Source organism: Bos javanicus, chromosome 8, assembly GCF_032452875.1.
Source record: "Bos javanicus breed banteng chromosome 8, ARS-OSU_banteng_1.0, whole genome shotgun sequence".
Lineage (NCBI taxonomy): Eukaryota > Metazoa > Chordata > Mammalia > Artiodactyla > Bovidae > Bos > Bos javanicus.
This window is the reverse complement of record NC_083875.1, coordinates 70,222,320-70,236,612: the sequence shown is the minus strand read 5'-3', so window position 1 is coordinate 70,236,612 and position 14,293 is coordinate 70,222,320. Positions and strand designations below refer to the sequence as shown.

General features: G+C 47.6%; 1 protein-coding gene across 3 annotated transcripts in view; it reads right to left on the bottom strand.

Annotated features, from left to right (window-relative positions):
• Positions 1-920: 920 nt before the first annotated feature.
• SLC39A14 (solute carrier family 39 member 14) overlaps positions 921-14,293 on the bottom strand; it is a 51,523-nt gene continuing 38,150 nt past the window's right edge. For 2 of the 3 annotated variants that reach the window (XM_061425838.1, XM_061425840.1), the window contains exons 4-9: positions 11,430-11,599; positions 9,359-9,481; positions 8,440-8,628; positions 8,082-8,289; positions 6,820-7,004; positions 921-4,056 (exon numbers count right to left, since the gene is read on the bottom strand). In XM_061425838.1, the coding sequence (XP_061281822.1) occupies positions 3,910-4,056; positions 6,820-7,004; positions 8,082-8,289; positions 8,440-8,628; positions 9,359-9,481; positions 11,430-11,599 (1,022 nt within the window). In that variant the 3' untranslated portion in view covers positions 921-3,909. Of the gene's footprint in view, positions 4,057-6,819; positions 7,005-8,081; positions 8,290-8,439; positions 8,629-9,358; positions 9,482-11,429; positions 11,600-13,969; positions 14,140-14,293 lie in introns of all 3 variants that reach the window. The other variant, XM_061425839.1, reaches the window with a different exon arrangement.

Genomic DNA, 14,293 nt, shown 5'->3' with positions numbered 1-14,293 from the left:
GTCCCTTGGACTTCAAGGAGATCAAACCAGTCAATCCCAAAGGAAATCAACCCTGAATCTTCATTTGAAGGACTGATGCTGAAGCTGAAACTCTAATACTTTGGCCACCTGATTTGAAGAGCTGAGTCATTAGAAAAGACCCTGATGTTGGGAAAGACAGAAGGTAGGAGAAGGGGATGATAGAAGATGAGATGGTAGGATGGCATGACTGACTCAGTGGACATGAGTTTGAGCAAGCTCCAGGAGATAGTGAAGGACAGGAAACCCTGGAATGCTGCAGTCCATGGAGTCGCAAAGAGTCGGACACAACTGAGTGACTGAACAACAAATATTCTCCAAGTTTTAAATCATGGATTTGTACGAGTGAAACAGTATGACAGAAAGTTCTTTTTAGGAGACACCGTCCATCACTGATAAAGTCATGGGCTCCACTGAAAGATAAGTTAATAATTTTAAAGTGAGCATGTTACACTATCTGAGGTTCCTTCTAAAGTGCAAGTGAAAGTCACTCACTTATGTCTGACTCTTTGCAAACCCATGGACTTTACAGTCCATGGAATTCTCCAGGCCAGAATACTGGAGTGGGTAGCCTTTCCCTTCTCCAGGGGATCTTCCCAACCCAGGGATCGAACCTAGGTCTCCAGCATTGCAGGCGGATTCTTTACCAGCTGAGCCACAAGGGAAGTCCAAGAATACTGGAGTGGGTAGCCTATCCCTTTGCCAGCGGATCTTCCTGACCCAGGAATCAAACCGGGGTCTCCTGCATTGCAGGCAGAGTCTTTAGCAACTAAAACCCCTCTCCAAATATAAGGTGGACCAGTAAAAGGAAGCTTTATGTTAGTGAGACATCATCGCCACCTTGTGTTCAACAGTTTTCATTACACCTACCTTACCGCAAAAGATGACACAGGATTCAACAGTTACAGAATATAGCTTTATTTATAGAATCTTACAAATAAAAACATTTACAGTCCACATAACTTAAGTTTATTTTATTTTCTAATTTATCTTCATAACACCTGAGTCATTTAAAAAAATACTGTGATGGAATTGCAGAACTGTAAAATAAAATATGAATAATAAAAGCTAACCTCTCTCTTTTGCAAAAATCAGACAACCTTTTGTTTCTTTTTAAGCAGATTTCCAACATATTGCTATATCCATATTACCATGTGGAAGAGGATTTACTAAAAACAAGTCTTAGGATACCATAAAAGAGAAGCTTTCTTTTTAAAACCCAAGGTGAAGGACCAGTGAAAGGGAGACCTAAGTTGACACTAGACACGAAAACCCTTGGAGGCAAGGACAGAAGACCTGCAAGCCAGGGGGAGGGTAAGAAGCAGGAGAACCCCTCCTCTGGAGTCACGGCTCCTGCGCGTTACACATACTTTCCTGGTTATCCTTAGAGAAAGGGAGAGAGGCTGAAGATGCTAATGCCAGCCGTGAAATAAGTCCTCAGAACTTGCTACTCCTCAGACTACTAATGTGTACAAATGCTTGAAACAGCAAACCCAACACTTCAGAAAGAAACTGCCACATTTTCGATTCATGAGGCAAATCTGTTGCCAATAGCAACAGGTAATCCATTGCACAATTTCAGTGTCTCTACCCTTCCTAAGCTCCAATTGGGACTGGCCTCTGGACCAATTACAGTTTGAAAAAAACTCCCCTTTGAAGCAGGTGTCTGTGAAAGGAAAGTCAGTTCTTAATATGGATGTGCACGAGAAGGGAAAACACCCTACCGCTCACGTTTTATTTTTTTAATTTGCTCAAGGTTACATTTTTGGGCTCTTCTCCTAAAACTAGAAACCCACTAACACTTAGGATTCTACTCCACAGATACCAGTGTCTGTAAGGAAGGACAGATCTACAGGGAATGCTAAAATTATCAAGTTAATACATCAATGTAAATTAAGGGAAGCAAAATCGTCTAAGGTCCTAAGATTTGAGTGTTATTTCCTGCTAGCTCCTGAAAGCAATCTGAGAAAAATGAAACAGAAGAGACAAAGATTCATTTCAAAACAGTTAACAGTGACAATAATAACGACAGTATAAAAAGTTAGATTCCAACATTCAAATTGGTTCTTTGGTAAAAACTGGACTGTAATCCTACCAGGAAGTCTGTCCTGACAGTTCATCTAGAATCTTGAGAACTGAGTTTTCCTCCTCCTTCCGCCCATTCTCAAATCTATCCAAGTCAACAGGCAAGATGAGAAAAATTTGTAAAGCATCACCAGCGGTTTTCCTGCTCATGTTCAAGAACAGTCCCGGTTTGAAGGATGTTTCCCAAAGGAAAAAAAAAAGAAAAAAACCCAGAGTCGATGCTTTCAATTACTGTAGAGTGGAAAAATTTTCCTGTCAGAACGGAAATGTGCTCGGGTGGTGGCGACGGACCAGCGCTGGTCAGCCACGCGCACAGGTCGTCTGCAAGCACAGCCCCTGGGCTGCGACCACGGGCACCACTGAGGAAGGCTTCTGGAGAGGTCGGCTCCCCAGAGTGGCTGAGGAATCTCACGTTATCAATATGATAATAATACAGCAATTCACCTAGTGAACCTGGAGACGAGCTCCCCTCACAGCCCGAGCTCTGCGGAGAGGGCTCCACAGGGCAAGCAGGGGACCTACGGTCTCCCACACACATACACACACATGAATCTATCAATTCATTTTCTGAAGAGAGTTATTAGCATAATTCATGTTCAGTTCCATACAGGATTCACCCTTTCTGGTGTGGGGTGAGGGCGGAAGGGGGACCCAGCTGGTTGCCGCAGGAGCTCCTGGGTCCCCTATTCTGTGAACACCAAGGATGCGCCCCTCCCAGCTCAGAGTTCTATCATGTGTACTGTTACTTGTGGCATTAGTAAGTCCTAAATGCTGCCTGCACTGACTGCACCTCCCATTACCCTTGTCAAGAAGACCCCAAGCGGCACTCCAGTTCTGAAAGTCAGCTTGTCACTTGGCAGCACGAGTTGTTGTCCAGGGAGGTGAATTTGTGCGGTCTCCCCTCCAACACGGGTGTTGTTACTGTGCTTAGAGTGTGCTGCCAGGGAGGCGGTGGAAGTGTCTCTCAGGAGATGGGGGTGGGGGTTGAGGGGTGGGAATTGCAGCAAAACCACTGGATTTCTCAGAGGTCTCTCTTCTCTGCCCTCCCGTGTCCTCCAGTGTTCATCTGAAAGGAGGGGAAGTTCAGGCAACACAAACTACTTGCTGTTCACCTGGACAACCACAAAACACCAGGTGCAGAACCAATTTTGGCCCAGGGTCCCAGTGGGAATAAGTGACCATCCTGACAAGACACCCTCCCCTCGTCCACACACAATGACCCTTGCCTCTCCTCCAGCCCTGCTCATCTGTTTCCAGCTTTGACTTCTCTTTGACAGAACAGGCGACTGAACAGACTTTGAAAATATTAGAGGGTTTCTGTCCTTTGTACTTCTGCTGTAAAAAAAACAGGCAAATTCACTTAAAAATGGGTCAACTTGAGGCCCAGGAAACACACTGAGATTTTAAGAGCCCCAAATTGTAGATTCACCTCCTAGTATTTCTCACCAAGCTGTGAGCCCTGGCTCTCTTTCTGTGCCACCTGGCCAAGGATTCAGAATGTCTCAGTGCTGGTTGGGAGAGAAAGTGGCCAAGGTAACCAGAGGGAAAAGTTAGGCTTGTCTTTTGAGCTGCGTTGAGAAGAGGAAAGGGACAGAGGCACTACCGAGAGGCTGGTTACCAGGGCAGCTTATTCCTTGGATAGAGCATTTTTAAAACCAGCTGACAGTTGAATGTAGGAATAGAGTCTGTGTCACAGTTTTTAATAGAACTGCCTCTTCCGAACCGCTTCCTGGATGAGGTGTCCTTGGGCCAGGGGTCGGGCAGCCCAGGGCTGGACTGCCAACCCTGCCGGCTCCTGGCGGGGCCCTATCCGATCTGGATATGTCCCGAGTACATGGTGAGGACTAGCATGATGCCAAAACCAGTCAAGAGGCCCAGGTTCTGGATGACAAAGGGGATCAAGGCACTGCCCTTGCGTTCATCCTCTTGGCTCACCTCGTTCATCTCAGGGAACTGGGAAAGAAAAGGAGAGAACACGAGAGCTGCAGTTCCTTTCTTCTTGCAGCTCCTTCAAGTGCAGGACAATTTAGTTATATACACTATCGAATAATCATTACAATGCTTATTATTATTATATTTTTATGTGAAAATAACACATCATCAGTGTATAGGATTATTGATATACTATTAATGATGTACTTGGAGAAGGCAATGGCAACCCACTCCATTACTCTTGCCTGGAAAATCCCATGGATGGAGGAGCCTAGTAGGCTGCAGTCCATGGGGTCGCTAGGAGTTGGATGCAACTGAGCAGCTTCCCTTTCACTTTTTACTTCCATGCATTGGAGAAGGAAATGGCAACCCACTCCAGTGTTCTTGCCTGGAGAATCCAAGGGACGGGGAGCCTGGTGGGCTGCCGTCTATGGGGTCACACGGAGTCAGACACGACTGAAGCGACTTAGCAGTAGCAGCAGCAATGATATAGTATTAATTAATACTAATTAATATACTAATTATTAATAATATACTATTATTAATAATAGCTATTATATATAATATTTAATCAAGATGCATGCATGCATGCTCAGTTACTCAGTCATGTCTGACTCTGTGATCTCGTGGACTGTGGCCCGCCATATCCATAGGATTCTCCAGGCAAGAATACTGGAGTGGGTTGCCATTTCCTTCTCCAGGGGATCTTCCAGACCCAGGGATTGAACCCACGTCTCCTGCATTGACAGGCAGATTCTTTTACTGCTAAGCCACCAGGATATATAAAAAAATAGGATTGGTTTACAAAGAAAAGCAACAGCAGTAACTTCTAGAACTTAAACATTATCACCTTTCTCCAAGGTGGTTGCCACTGCTTTACAACTATTGAGCTGAAACAAAGTACTATACATATATGTAACCCTGGATATGTTTAGAGGCTGGTTAAAAATAACCACTCTAATAAAACTGCCACTTGTTTGGGAAACTGAGCAACTGTGTAAGGGGCCAGAAAATGGAGCTAAGTATTGCAGTGACTCAAGGTCTCCTGCAGCTGGCTAGCAAGGCATGCATGCCCAGTCACGTTCGACTCTCTGTGACCCCATGCACTGTAGCTCTACAGGCTCTTTTATTCATGGGATTTCCGAGGCAAGAATACTGGAGTGGGTTGCCATTTCCTTCTCCAGAGGATCTTCCTGACCCAAGGACTGAACAAAAAATATCCTAACCCATTGGCTGAGGATGGACTGTGGTGGTCAGTACTCTCATCATCTCATGAAAAATACTACTTTTTACGACTTCCCTGGTAGTCTAATGGTTAAGAATCTGCCTCTCAGTGCAGGGGACATGGGTTCCACCCCTGGTAGGGGAAGATCCCACATGCCTTGGAGCAACTAAGCCTGTGCTTCACAATTAATGAGCCCGTGAACATTAGAGCCTGTGCTCCACAACAAGTGAAGCAATGAGAAGCCAGGAATTGCAAGAAGAGCGGCCTCGGCTCGCCACAACGAGAGAAGCCTGCATGTAGCAATGAAGACCCAGAGCAGCCAAAAACAAACAAATGATTTTTTAAAAATAATACTTTCCAAGGATACAGAAAATAATGCAATCAAACACGCCAAGAACATGTCATGCCCTTAAGGAAAGAAATCAACTGCGTTAGAGACAAAGATGCAACAAATCAGGTATTAAACTAGCAAACTCAAACAAACGTTAGTGCACACAGTACAATGTACCCTTTCAGACACTGCTAATAACGTAAAGGAAGGTTAAGCAATGTTAAACTGTTAAATAATGTAATTTGGCAATACATATTAAAACCTCAAACTAATGCAGCCTTTCTGAGCCAGTGATTCTTGTTCTGGATCGAGTACATTCTCCCACCAAATACCAGCAGTGGAGATGATGCCTTTTTTGGTTTTGTTTTGGTGTGCCATGCTGGATCTTACTCCCCCAAACAGGGATCATACCCACGCCCCTTGACTTGGAAGTGCGGCACTCTAACCACTGGACTGACAGGGAATTCCCTGAAAAGGATGCCTTTAAAGAATATGCAGCATGAAAAATGTCTAGGATGTATTAAGTGAAAAAAGAAACTAGGATACAGAAATGCATATTCAGTGTGATTAGTTGTTTAAAAACAAACACGATGCATTGTGAAGAAACAAGAAATAAACCCAAGTGGTGGTGTTCTGAGAGAGAATAATTATGGGTTATTTTCTTTCCTTCCTTCCCTTCCTGCCTCCTTCTTTCTATTTATCTATGAATATCTAAAAGATACTTAGGTAAGGACCCTGGAGTTGAGATAGATCATTTTCTTCAGTGACATACGCCCAAGGAACATAGGCTTTTCATCCTTTAAAAATCTAATATCCCTTTAAAAAAAGCATTGTATACTTTAAATAGGTAAATGGTGTGTTATACAAATTTGGGCTTCCCACATGGCCGAGTGGTAGAGAATCCACCTGGCAATGCAGGAGACATACGAGATCTGGGTTTGATCCCTGGGTTGGGAAGATCCCCTGGAGGAGGGCATGGCAACCCACTCCAGTATTCTTACCTAGAAAATCCCATGGACAGAGGAGCCTGGCAGGCTACTAGTCCATAGGGTCGCAAAGAGTTGGACACAACTGAAGCGACAGCATGTGCACACACATGAACTGATTTGTTGATAAAGTTGTTATTAAAAACAAAGTAACTAATGTACCTTAGCTGTCATCCCACTCAATGAACTTAATAACCTGATCCAGTTTTGCCTACAAGGCATTAAAACTACAGAAGACTTACCATATCAGCCAGCGAAATATACAAGAACATTCCTCCAGCCAGTGCAAAGATCCAGTTGGCAGAGAAGTGGCTGCCGGCTAAGATGCCGAAGCCCAGGCCCACGTAACAGCAGCAGGCAGAGAGGAAGTTGAAGAAGAGAGCCTGCTGGAGACTCATGCCGGCGTTGAGCAGGATAACAAAGTCTCCTACAGCGGGGAGGATGAGAAGGGAGGGTGTGGACAGAAGAGTCATGTTAGGTTGTGGGACACACAACTTGATGAGGACAGACTGCCTAAGTGTTGGATGGAGGCTGGGTGAAAATCCTGACAGCCCAGACTAGAGCTCATAATGACAGACTAAGGCCCCCTTGACCTCCACACCAAGGATGCTTGCAAGCTTGCATCTATGAGGCTGGCCATGTGCGTCCAGCCTAGAGGCTGAACACAATGCACAGGATTTTCAAAAGAGAAAACCACCTAGCCATGGCCTCATTTCTCTTTTGATTGATGGTGAAATAGAAGGAGCTTCCTTCCTCAAAACTGTAATGCATGGTGTTTTTAGGAAACAAAATCGAGATGGAGAGATGTTAAGTCATTTGCCCAAATTCACAAGCCAATAAATGGCAAAGCTGGGATATGACCTTGAATATCTGAGCCTCAAAAAAGTCTAGGCTTTTTACACTCTCCTTCTGATAAAACCAAGGACTTTCCAACTGGCTCATCTCTTTCTTCTACCCACCAGACCTCAAACATGCAGCTCAGCCTTTGGAAGATTAATAGGATGTAAGAGATAACCAATACTAAAAATTTAAGTCTAATGAATGGCATGCCATAAGTCCTTTTCATGATTTTTTTCCTCCATGTTTCTCACGATGAATCAACGAGCTAGGTACCACTATTAATCCCAGTGTAGAAGTGAGGAAACTGAGCCACAGGTTATGGGACTAAAGGGAAACAAACATGCTGGTAAAAACTCCAGAATTTCCACTGATCGATTTTCCGGGTTTTTTTGGCCATATTGTGTGACACGAAGCACCTTGGTTCCCTGACCAGGGATCAAACCTGTGCCCCGCACAGTGGAAGTGCAGAGTCTTAATCACTGGACCTCCAAGTGTCCTTATCCAATGATCGGTTTTCAGTGACTGATTCGGCTGTTGAGAATCAGTGGTTTGATTTCACACAGCACAGAGAATGTGTTCACTGAACATGGTCTGTGTTCTGAAGGGCTGTGGGGAGGCAGCACAATGGACCAGGCTGGGGTGGGGGCAGTGCCCGGGCCCCTACCAAGCTCATGTGGGAACTCCTCACACAGGATGGCCACTGAGGTGCTGATTCCCTGGAAGACGGACACAGTGAAGGAGGCGCCGATAGCCAGGCCGTCGATGAAGTTGTGGAGGCCGTCGCTCAGGGTGATCATCCAGGCCAGCGTGCCGATGTCTGAGTAGCGTACGCCTTTCAGCCAATGGCAGGCGCTCTGGGAAGCCTGCAGGTCCTGCCGGGAAGCCCGACCCCAAGGCCCCCAGGTCAAAGGGTGGACGACAGACCTTCAGGGCAGGTCCGAGTCATCAAGGCTGTTACCATGGAACCCCTTCCCACCTCCCAGTCCCCACTTGAATCTCCCAGCGGAGGACAGCCCGCTGACCTGGACGGACAGGGAGCCCACGATGACCTTCTCGTCCACCACGGGGGTCTTCCCGTCCAGCTCCCCGCTGCAGTGTTGAGGAATCATATGATCCAGATCCCCATTCTGCAGCTTCTCTGTCACCCCCTCTTCCTGGTCCTTCTGGGAGGGGAGCGTCTCAGAGGTATAATGGCTGTGTCCGTGATGATGCTAGAGGCACCGTGCAGAGAGGGGCAAACCAGAGCAACGCTCACCAAAACCATCCACCCAGCAAGTGCCACGAGCACCGGGAGAACCTCACTCCCACTGTCTGGGAAACCATGAGCAGGCAATGGAGAGACAGAAGCCGAGGGCAAGGCAATGGAGAAAGCTGAAAGGGGCGGGGTGGGGCGTGCAGCTGGCATAGGATGGATCTCAGAGCAGTGACCGAGGGGCCAGTGCTTATTCCTGGCAGGAGGCACAGCACAGGTGCTTAAGAGAGGCTCCTCGCAATGGCTGATTATATCCCATTCAGCAACTGTTTAGGGGAAAACTAGGAGCCAGGCACCAAAGGCAACTTCTGGGACCTACATCACAAAAACCGGTCTCATTTCCTTGCGGACATATTTCATATACAGTGCCCTTCCTACATCTCCTCAAGGGCTGAAAATCTGTTAAGGAAATAATCTAGAATAAGATAAAGAGGGCAAGTTACTGCCTGGGAGGAGGCACACAGGCCAGATCTGGTATCTGGTTTCTGGTTTGCCCTTGCCCCCTGCTTGTCCCCTTTCTGAAGTGACGTGGGTTTATCTACTCAGGAAGTTTGTGGGTTTGAATCCATGGTGGGAGGATCCAGCTAAGCTCACTGGATCAGCACTGAGGTTAACAGCACACCTGGGACAGATTTCTGAGACGGATGCTCTCCTGGGAGGCACTTCCTTTACCAACAATTAGGGCTCACCTCGTTTTTCTGTTTAAGGAGCATCTTCAAGATCTTCTCTGTGAAAAAGAAGAGATAAAAGCCCCCGAACACCACTGCAGACTTGGAGACGTAATAGTCTTCCATGGGGTTGAAACCGAAAGCCTGTGGACCCAGGAAAACAAAATGAGTTGAACTTCACTGGTCCCCTCTCCTCTCTTTCACCACCTCCCTGACTCCAAGAAAGGAAGAGACTGGGACAAGCCTGCCATCTACTTCATCTTTTTCCAGCAAAATCTAACCCTTGATGTTTTCCTCATGTCATGCCACCAGATCTGCTGGGTTCTCTCTAGCTGATTTTCTGACATCAGAAAAAAGACATCAGATCGTCTTTCGAATTTTACTTTCAGGAAGAACAGCCTCGGACAAGGATGCAGAACTTTTAACAACAACCCTGTCTTTATTTCCTCCTGGTGCTTTGTAATAAGGGCAGACTCTGCCGGCAAATTCCGTATTTAAGGAGGAGACACTTGTGTTTATTTTTGTCATTATCTAGTCTCCCTGGATGACCTGCATGTAAACACACAGGGAGATGGCGTAATTAAACTTTCTAAAATGGGAAATCCTTTCCCTGATGGAACCTTAAGAATTGCAGCATCTTTCTGACCGCAGACCTCCCAGTGACCACAAAGCCAAGGGAGCAGACAGTATTACTGCATGTATCAATCTGGGGAAGTTTGTTTTGGGTTCTTGAAACTTCGCTTATTATGGTAGGAAAAAAAAAAAATCCTTGGGAAAGCAGACAGGAGTAGAAGTTAGGAGAATACCATTCCCAGTGAAGCTCCTAACTTGTGTGCAGTGGCGGGGAACTTGAGAAAGTGTCTGCTGACCTGCTCCTCAGTTTTCTGATAGAAAACGGGCCTCAAGAGCAAACACCAGCCATCTCATGGATGGGCCCCAGATAAAAGTGGCCATCAGAACCAGGAACTCTGGGTTGCTTAAAAACTAAGTGTTTTTTTCTTTTCTGTTTTAAAGAGACAAAATGCAGTCTCTAACCCAGTGTAGTTTTCTAAGAGACATTAAAGGTCAAGTTCTAGAATAGAAATGACTCATTCAGGCCAACTTTCCAAGACAGTCAAACCATCTTAAGGGAAAGCGTAGTGGACAGAGGCAACTAACAGTTCTCCACTAAAAGAACCAGGACATGAGCTCTTGTGTAGGCCGGGTTCTGCATCTGTTAAACAGGTCAAACAGTCCTTGTTTCCTATACATCACAGAAGTGATCTGAGGATCAACTCAAGAAACACAAAACCACAGCGTGGAAAATGAAGTGCTGCAAAGCGCAGGGCATCATCTTTCTGCTTCACCTCTGGCTGGTCCGGGCCTGTCAGACCACCCACAGTGAAGCACCTCATGCTTGCTTCCTGCATCAGCGGGTCTACAAGGAGACCACACAGCATCAGAAACTCCTTCTTGGCCCTCCTAAACCTTACAAACACAGTGCTCCTCCTCTGCCATGGAGGGTGTCCTGGTTAGCCCAGGTGAAGGGGCAATGGGGCCGTCAGCATGTGTGAGGCCAGACTGCTGGGTTCAGCTTACTTTCTGATACAAAGACAGAGGGTCTTTAGAAGTTTATGCCCTACTGAGGAGAACTATTCTTTTTCACTGAGACCTATTGATTCCGGTTTTAGAAATCCTTTGATTTCCAAAGCTCTAAACTGGGGGCCATTATGTGACCTAACTACACTATCTCTCTTCACCTGGTAGGTAGCGAGCACCAGGTGATTTATGAACATGAACTCATAGAACCCTCACGACCTCATCCTGAGGTCCAGCCTATTATTTTTCCCCTTTTCTGCATGGGGAAACTGCAGCACAGAGGGGTTAGGTGACTTGCCCTAGTGCACAAGGGGAGCTGGGATCTGTACCAGCTCACAAACCTACTCCCTGCTCAAACTGCCTCTCCCTGTTCGTGTCTGTGTCCCGTCTTCACTTTCCAAAAGGAGAGATCTCCTCGCTACACCATCCGTGGAGATGGGGGGTGGTCCTCCCACTGCACCCCGCAGTCCCCCAGGAGGTGGCGTGCTCTCGAGAGGGCCCTGGCTCGTCATACCTCAGGGATGAGCTGGAAGAGGGCGTTGGAGTAGAGGGTTCCAATCGCCAGAGCTATGAAGTAGAGCAGGAGCCTCTTGTAAAAAGTCTTCTTCATGAAGGGCACAACGCTGGCCCCCAGGAGGGAGCAAAGGGAGATGACGGTCACGCAGAGGAGACCGTACCCCCAAACTGCCATGGAGAGGGGGAGCCAGGCCCACCCGGGACAGAGACGAGGGCCAATGCCCCAGGGTATGGCAGCCACCATTGAGGGAAGGCAGGTTGGGGGGAGGGAGTGGTCAGGAGGGGTTTGGTTGACAGATATTAACAAAGGAGACAAAGGAGAAGAATCAGAGAGAGACAAGCAGGGAGGGAGAGAGAAACAGAACATTTGTTAGTGATTCAAGTCTGATGAAATTTTCTTCAATCAAGTTCAGGAGAAATGGGGGAGGAGCTTGAGGTGGTCTTGGAACGCTGTTTCTCTCCTGCCCCTGCTGCCTGGTGGCCGAGTCCCACCTGCCTGCTGCTGTGCCTGGCAGGGCAGTTTCAGTCTTAGCCGAAGTGTCCCCAGGCCAGGCCAGAGGCTGTCTGGCGGACTTTGGACTCGAGGGCTGTCCGGGAGAGGAAACGAGAGCCCGGGAAGAGACCGTTTGCTGCACATACACATGTTTGCACATCCAACCCACGCTGCAGGCACATGGACACTCCTCGCACCTGCTCAGCACTGCACAGGACACAACCAGGTCAGAAGTGCAGGACAGAAAGGATAAACAAACAAGGCCCGATGCCCGCAGAATTCACTCTCTCAACAGCCCGGGTTTTCTTGCCATTTTTTCCCTCTATGTTTTTTGTTTGTTTTTTCTTTTGGCTGCATAGCTTGTAGGATGTTAGTTCCCCAACAGGGGACTGAACCCAGGCCACAGCAGTGAAAGCCTGGAGCCCTAACCACTAGACAACCAGAGAACTCCCTCAGGTTTCGTTTGTTTCCATTTGCTTTGAGAGGGCTGCAGCATAGAGAACAGAGTTCCAAGATCGCCCTGCCAAAAAATATTTCCTCTTCCATTTCTCAGAGTCACACACTCCGGGCAGGACAAAGCCTCCCCTGTGAGGCCAGGGGTAGAGTATGCATCATTATTGTATTTCTATTCAACAGGCAACACAGCATTTCATTTCTGATCTTGAAAAAAAAAATTAATAAATTTAATTTCCAGAGCTGGAAAAAAAATAGCCCAAGATGAGGCCTGCCCTAAGAAGTGCTTGCTAGATTCATGTGCAATTCTGACATAGCATCGAGATGGTTCACCTTAAACCAAATTTCTTCTCTCATCATGAAGCAGGAACAGGTAAGGTAAGGCCGGCATCCCATAGAGTTTTTTTTTGGTCGCTAGTACAGCATATGCGATCTAGTTCCATGACCAGGAACTGAACCCAGGGCCCCTGCATTGGGAGCTCGGAGTCTTAGCCACTGGACCACCAGGGAAATCCCCATGATGTCTTCTGATTGGGAAAGGTGGGCAGCTGCCTATGGAAGGCAAAGCCAACATTCTCAAAGTGGAGGGGGGCACGTCACCCACTGCCCCACTGCACGTCCCTGCCCGAGTTGACAGGTGGGCAGACTGTCACCTTGGGCCTTTTTTTTTTAAGCTCCTCAGTGTTTACAATTAAAGAACAAAATTAACGAATATTTCAAAACAGTCAAGTCGGGGCGCCAGGAAGTCACTCCTATCAGGAAGAAGTCAAGATGCAAGGTGTGAAGGGCTGCAGGTCACTTCACTTGTTTTTGTTTCACAGTCTTGATTCTGTGTTTGGCTTTGTATCCTGCAGACTGTTTTTGTTTAGTCATAAGTAGTGTCTCTTTTGCAAACCCATGGACTGCAGCCTACCAGGCTCCTCTGTCTATGGGATTTCCCAGGCAAGAATACTGGAGTGGCTTGCCATCGCCTCCTCCAGAGGATCTTCCTGACCCAGCAATCGAACCCGTGTCTTCTGCACTGGCAGGTGGATTCTTTACCACTGAGCCAGCAAGGAAGCCCACAGTGTGTGGATTAGGGCCTGCTTTAAAAAAAAGGATCTTTTTAAGCCAGTTCCACTTTTCAGTTGGTAACCTCTTTCCTTCCACCTCATTCCAGATGGATCATCTCTTGGTGGCCACATCTGAGTACTGCCAGGGCCTCTACTTAGATTGGCAGGGATCAGGAGGACCAAGGGTAGGGGCAGCCACCACCGACCACTTTCCTTTCAAGCCCTGCCAACTGGGCTTAGGAAAGGCACTGACTGGGCAAGGAGGCTGACAGATCCCCAGCATGGTGATGGTGTGGTGGTGGTGATGGGGGTGAGTGCTAACAGCCTTGCATCTGACAACCCCTGAAGAGGCCAGAGGCCGACCTGGGTGCCCCAGGAGTGACAGGAGGCCCTGGAGATTCAGAGGCAGAAGTCATTCGGGTCCCTTGACTAGAAGAAGACGTCAATGTTTCAGGTGGCGGCTGTCAGGGGCCTTGGAGCACAGGTTGGGGCAGGGACACCCCGGGGAGAGAGGACGCGCACGCTTCTGTTCTACTGCACCTCTGGGATGAGCTGGAAGAGCGCGTTAGAGAGCAGCGTTCCAATGGACAGGGCGATGAAGTAAGTGAGCACACGGCTGAAAAACGCTCTCTCCGTGCAGGGCAGGACGAGGACTCCCAGGAGAGAGGCCAGGTTAATCAGTGAGACACTGAGAAAACCAAAGCCCCACACTGTGGAGGAACAAGAACAGACGAGGGCCGCCATTACTGCGGGTGGGGGTGCTCTTGCTGCTGGGGGTGCGTGCAACTCCCCATTTTGAACCCAGCCGCAACCAGGGCAGACAGAGTTTTGCCAGCCCATCAATAAATGCTTGCCGAGTGTCTC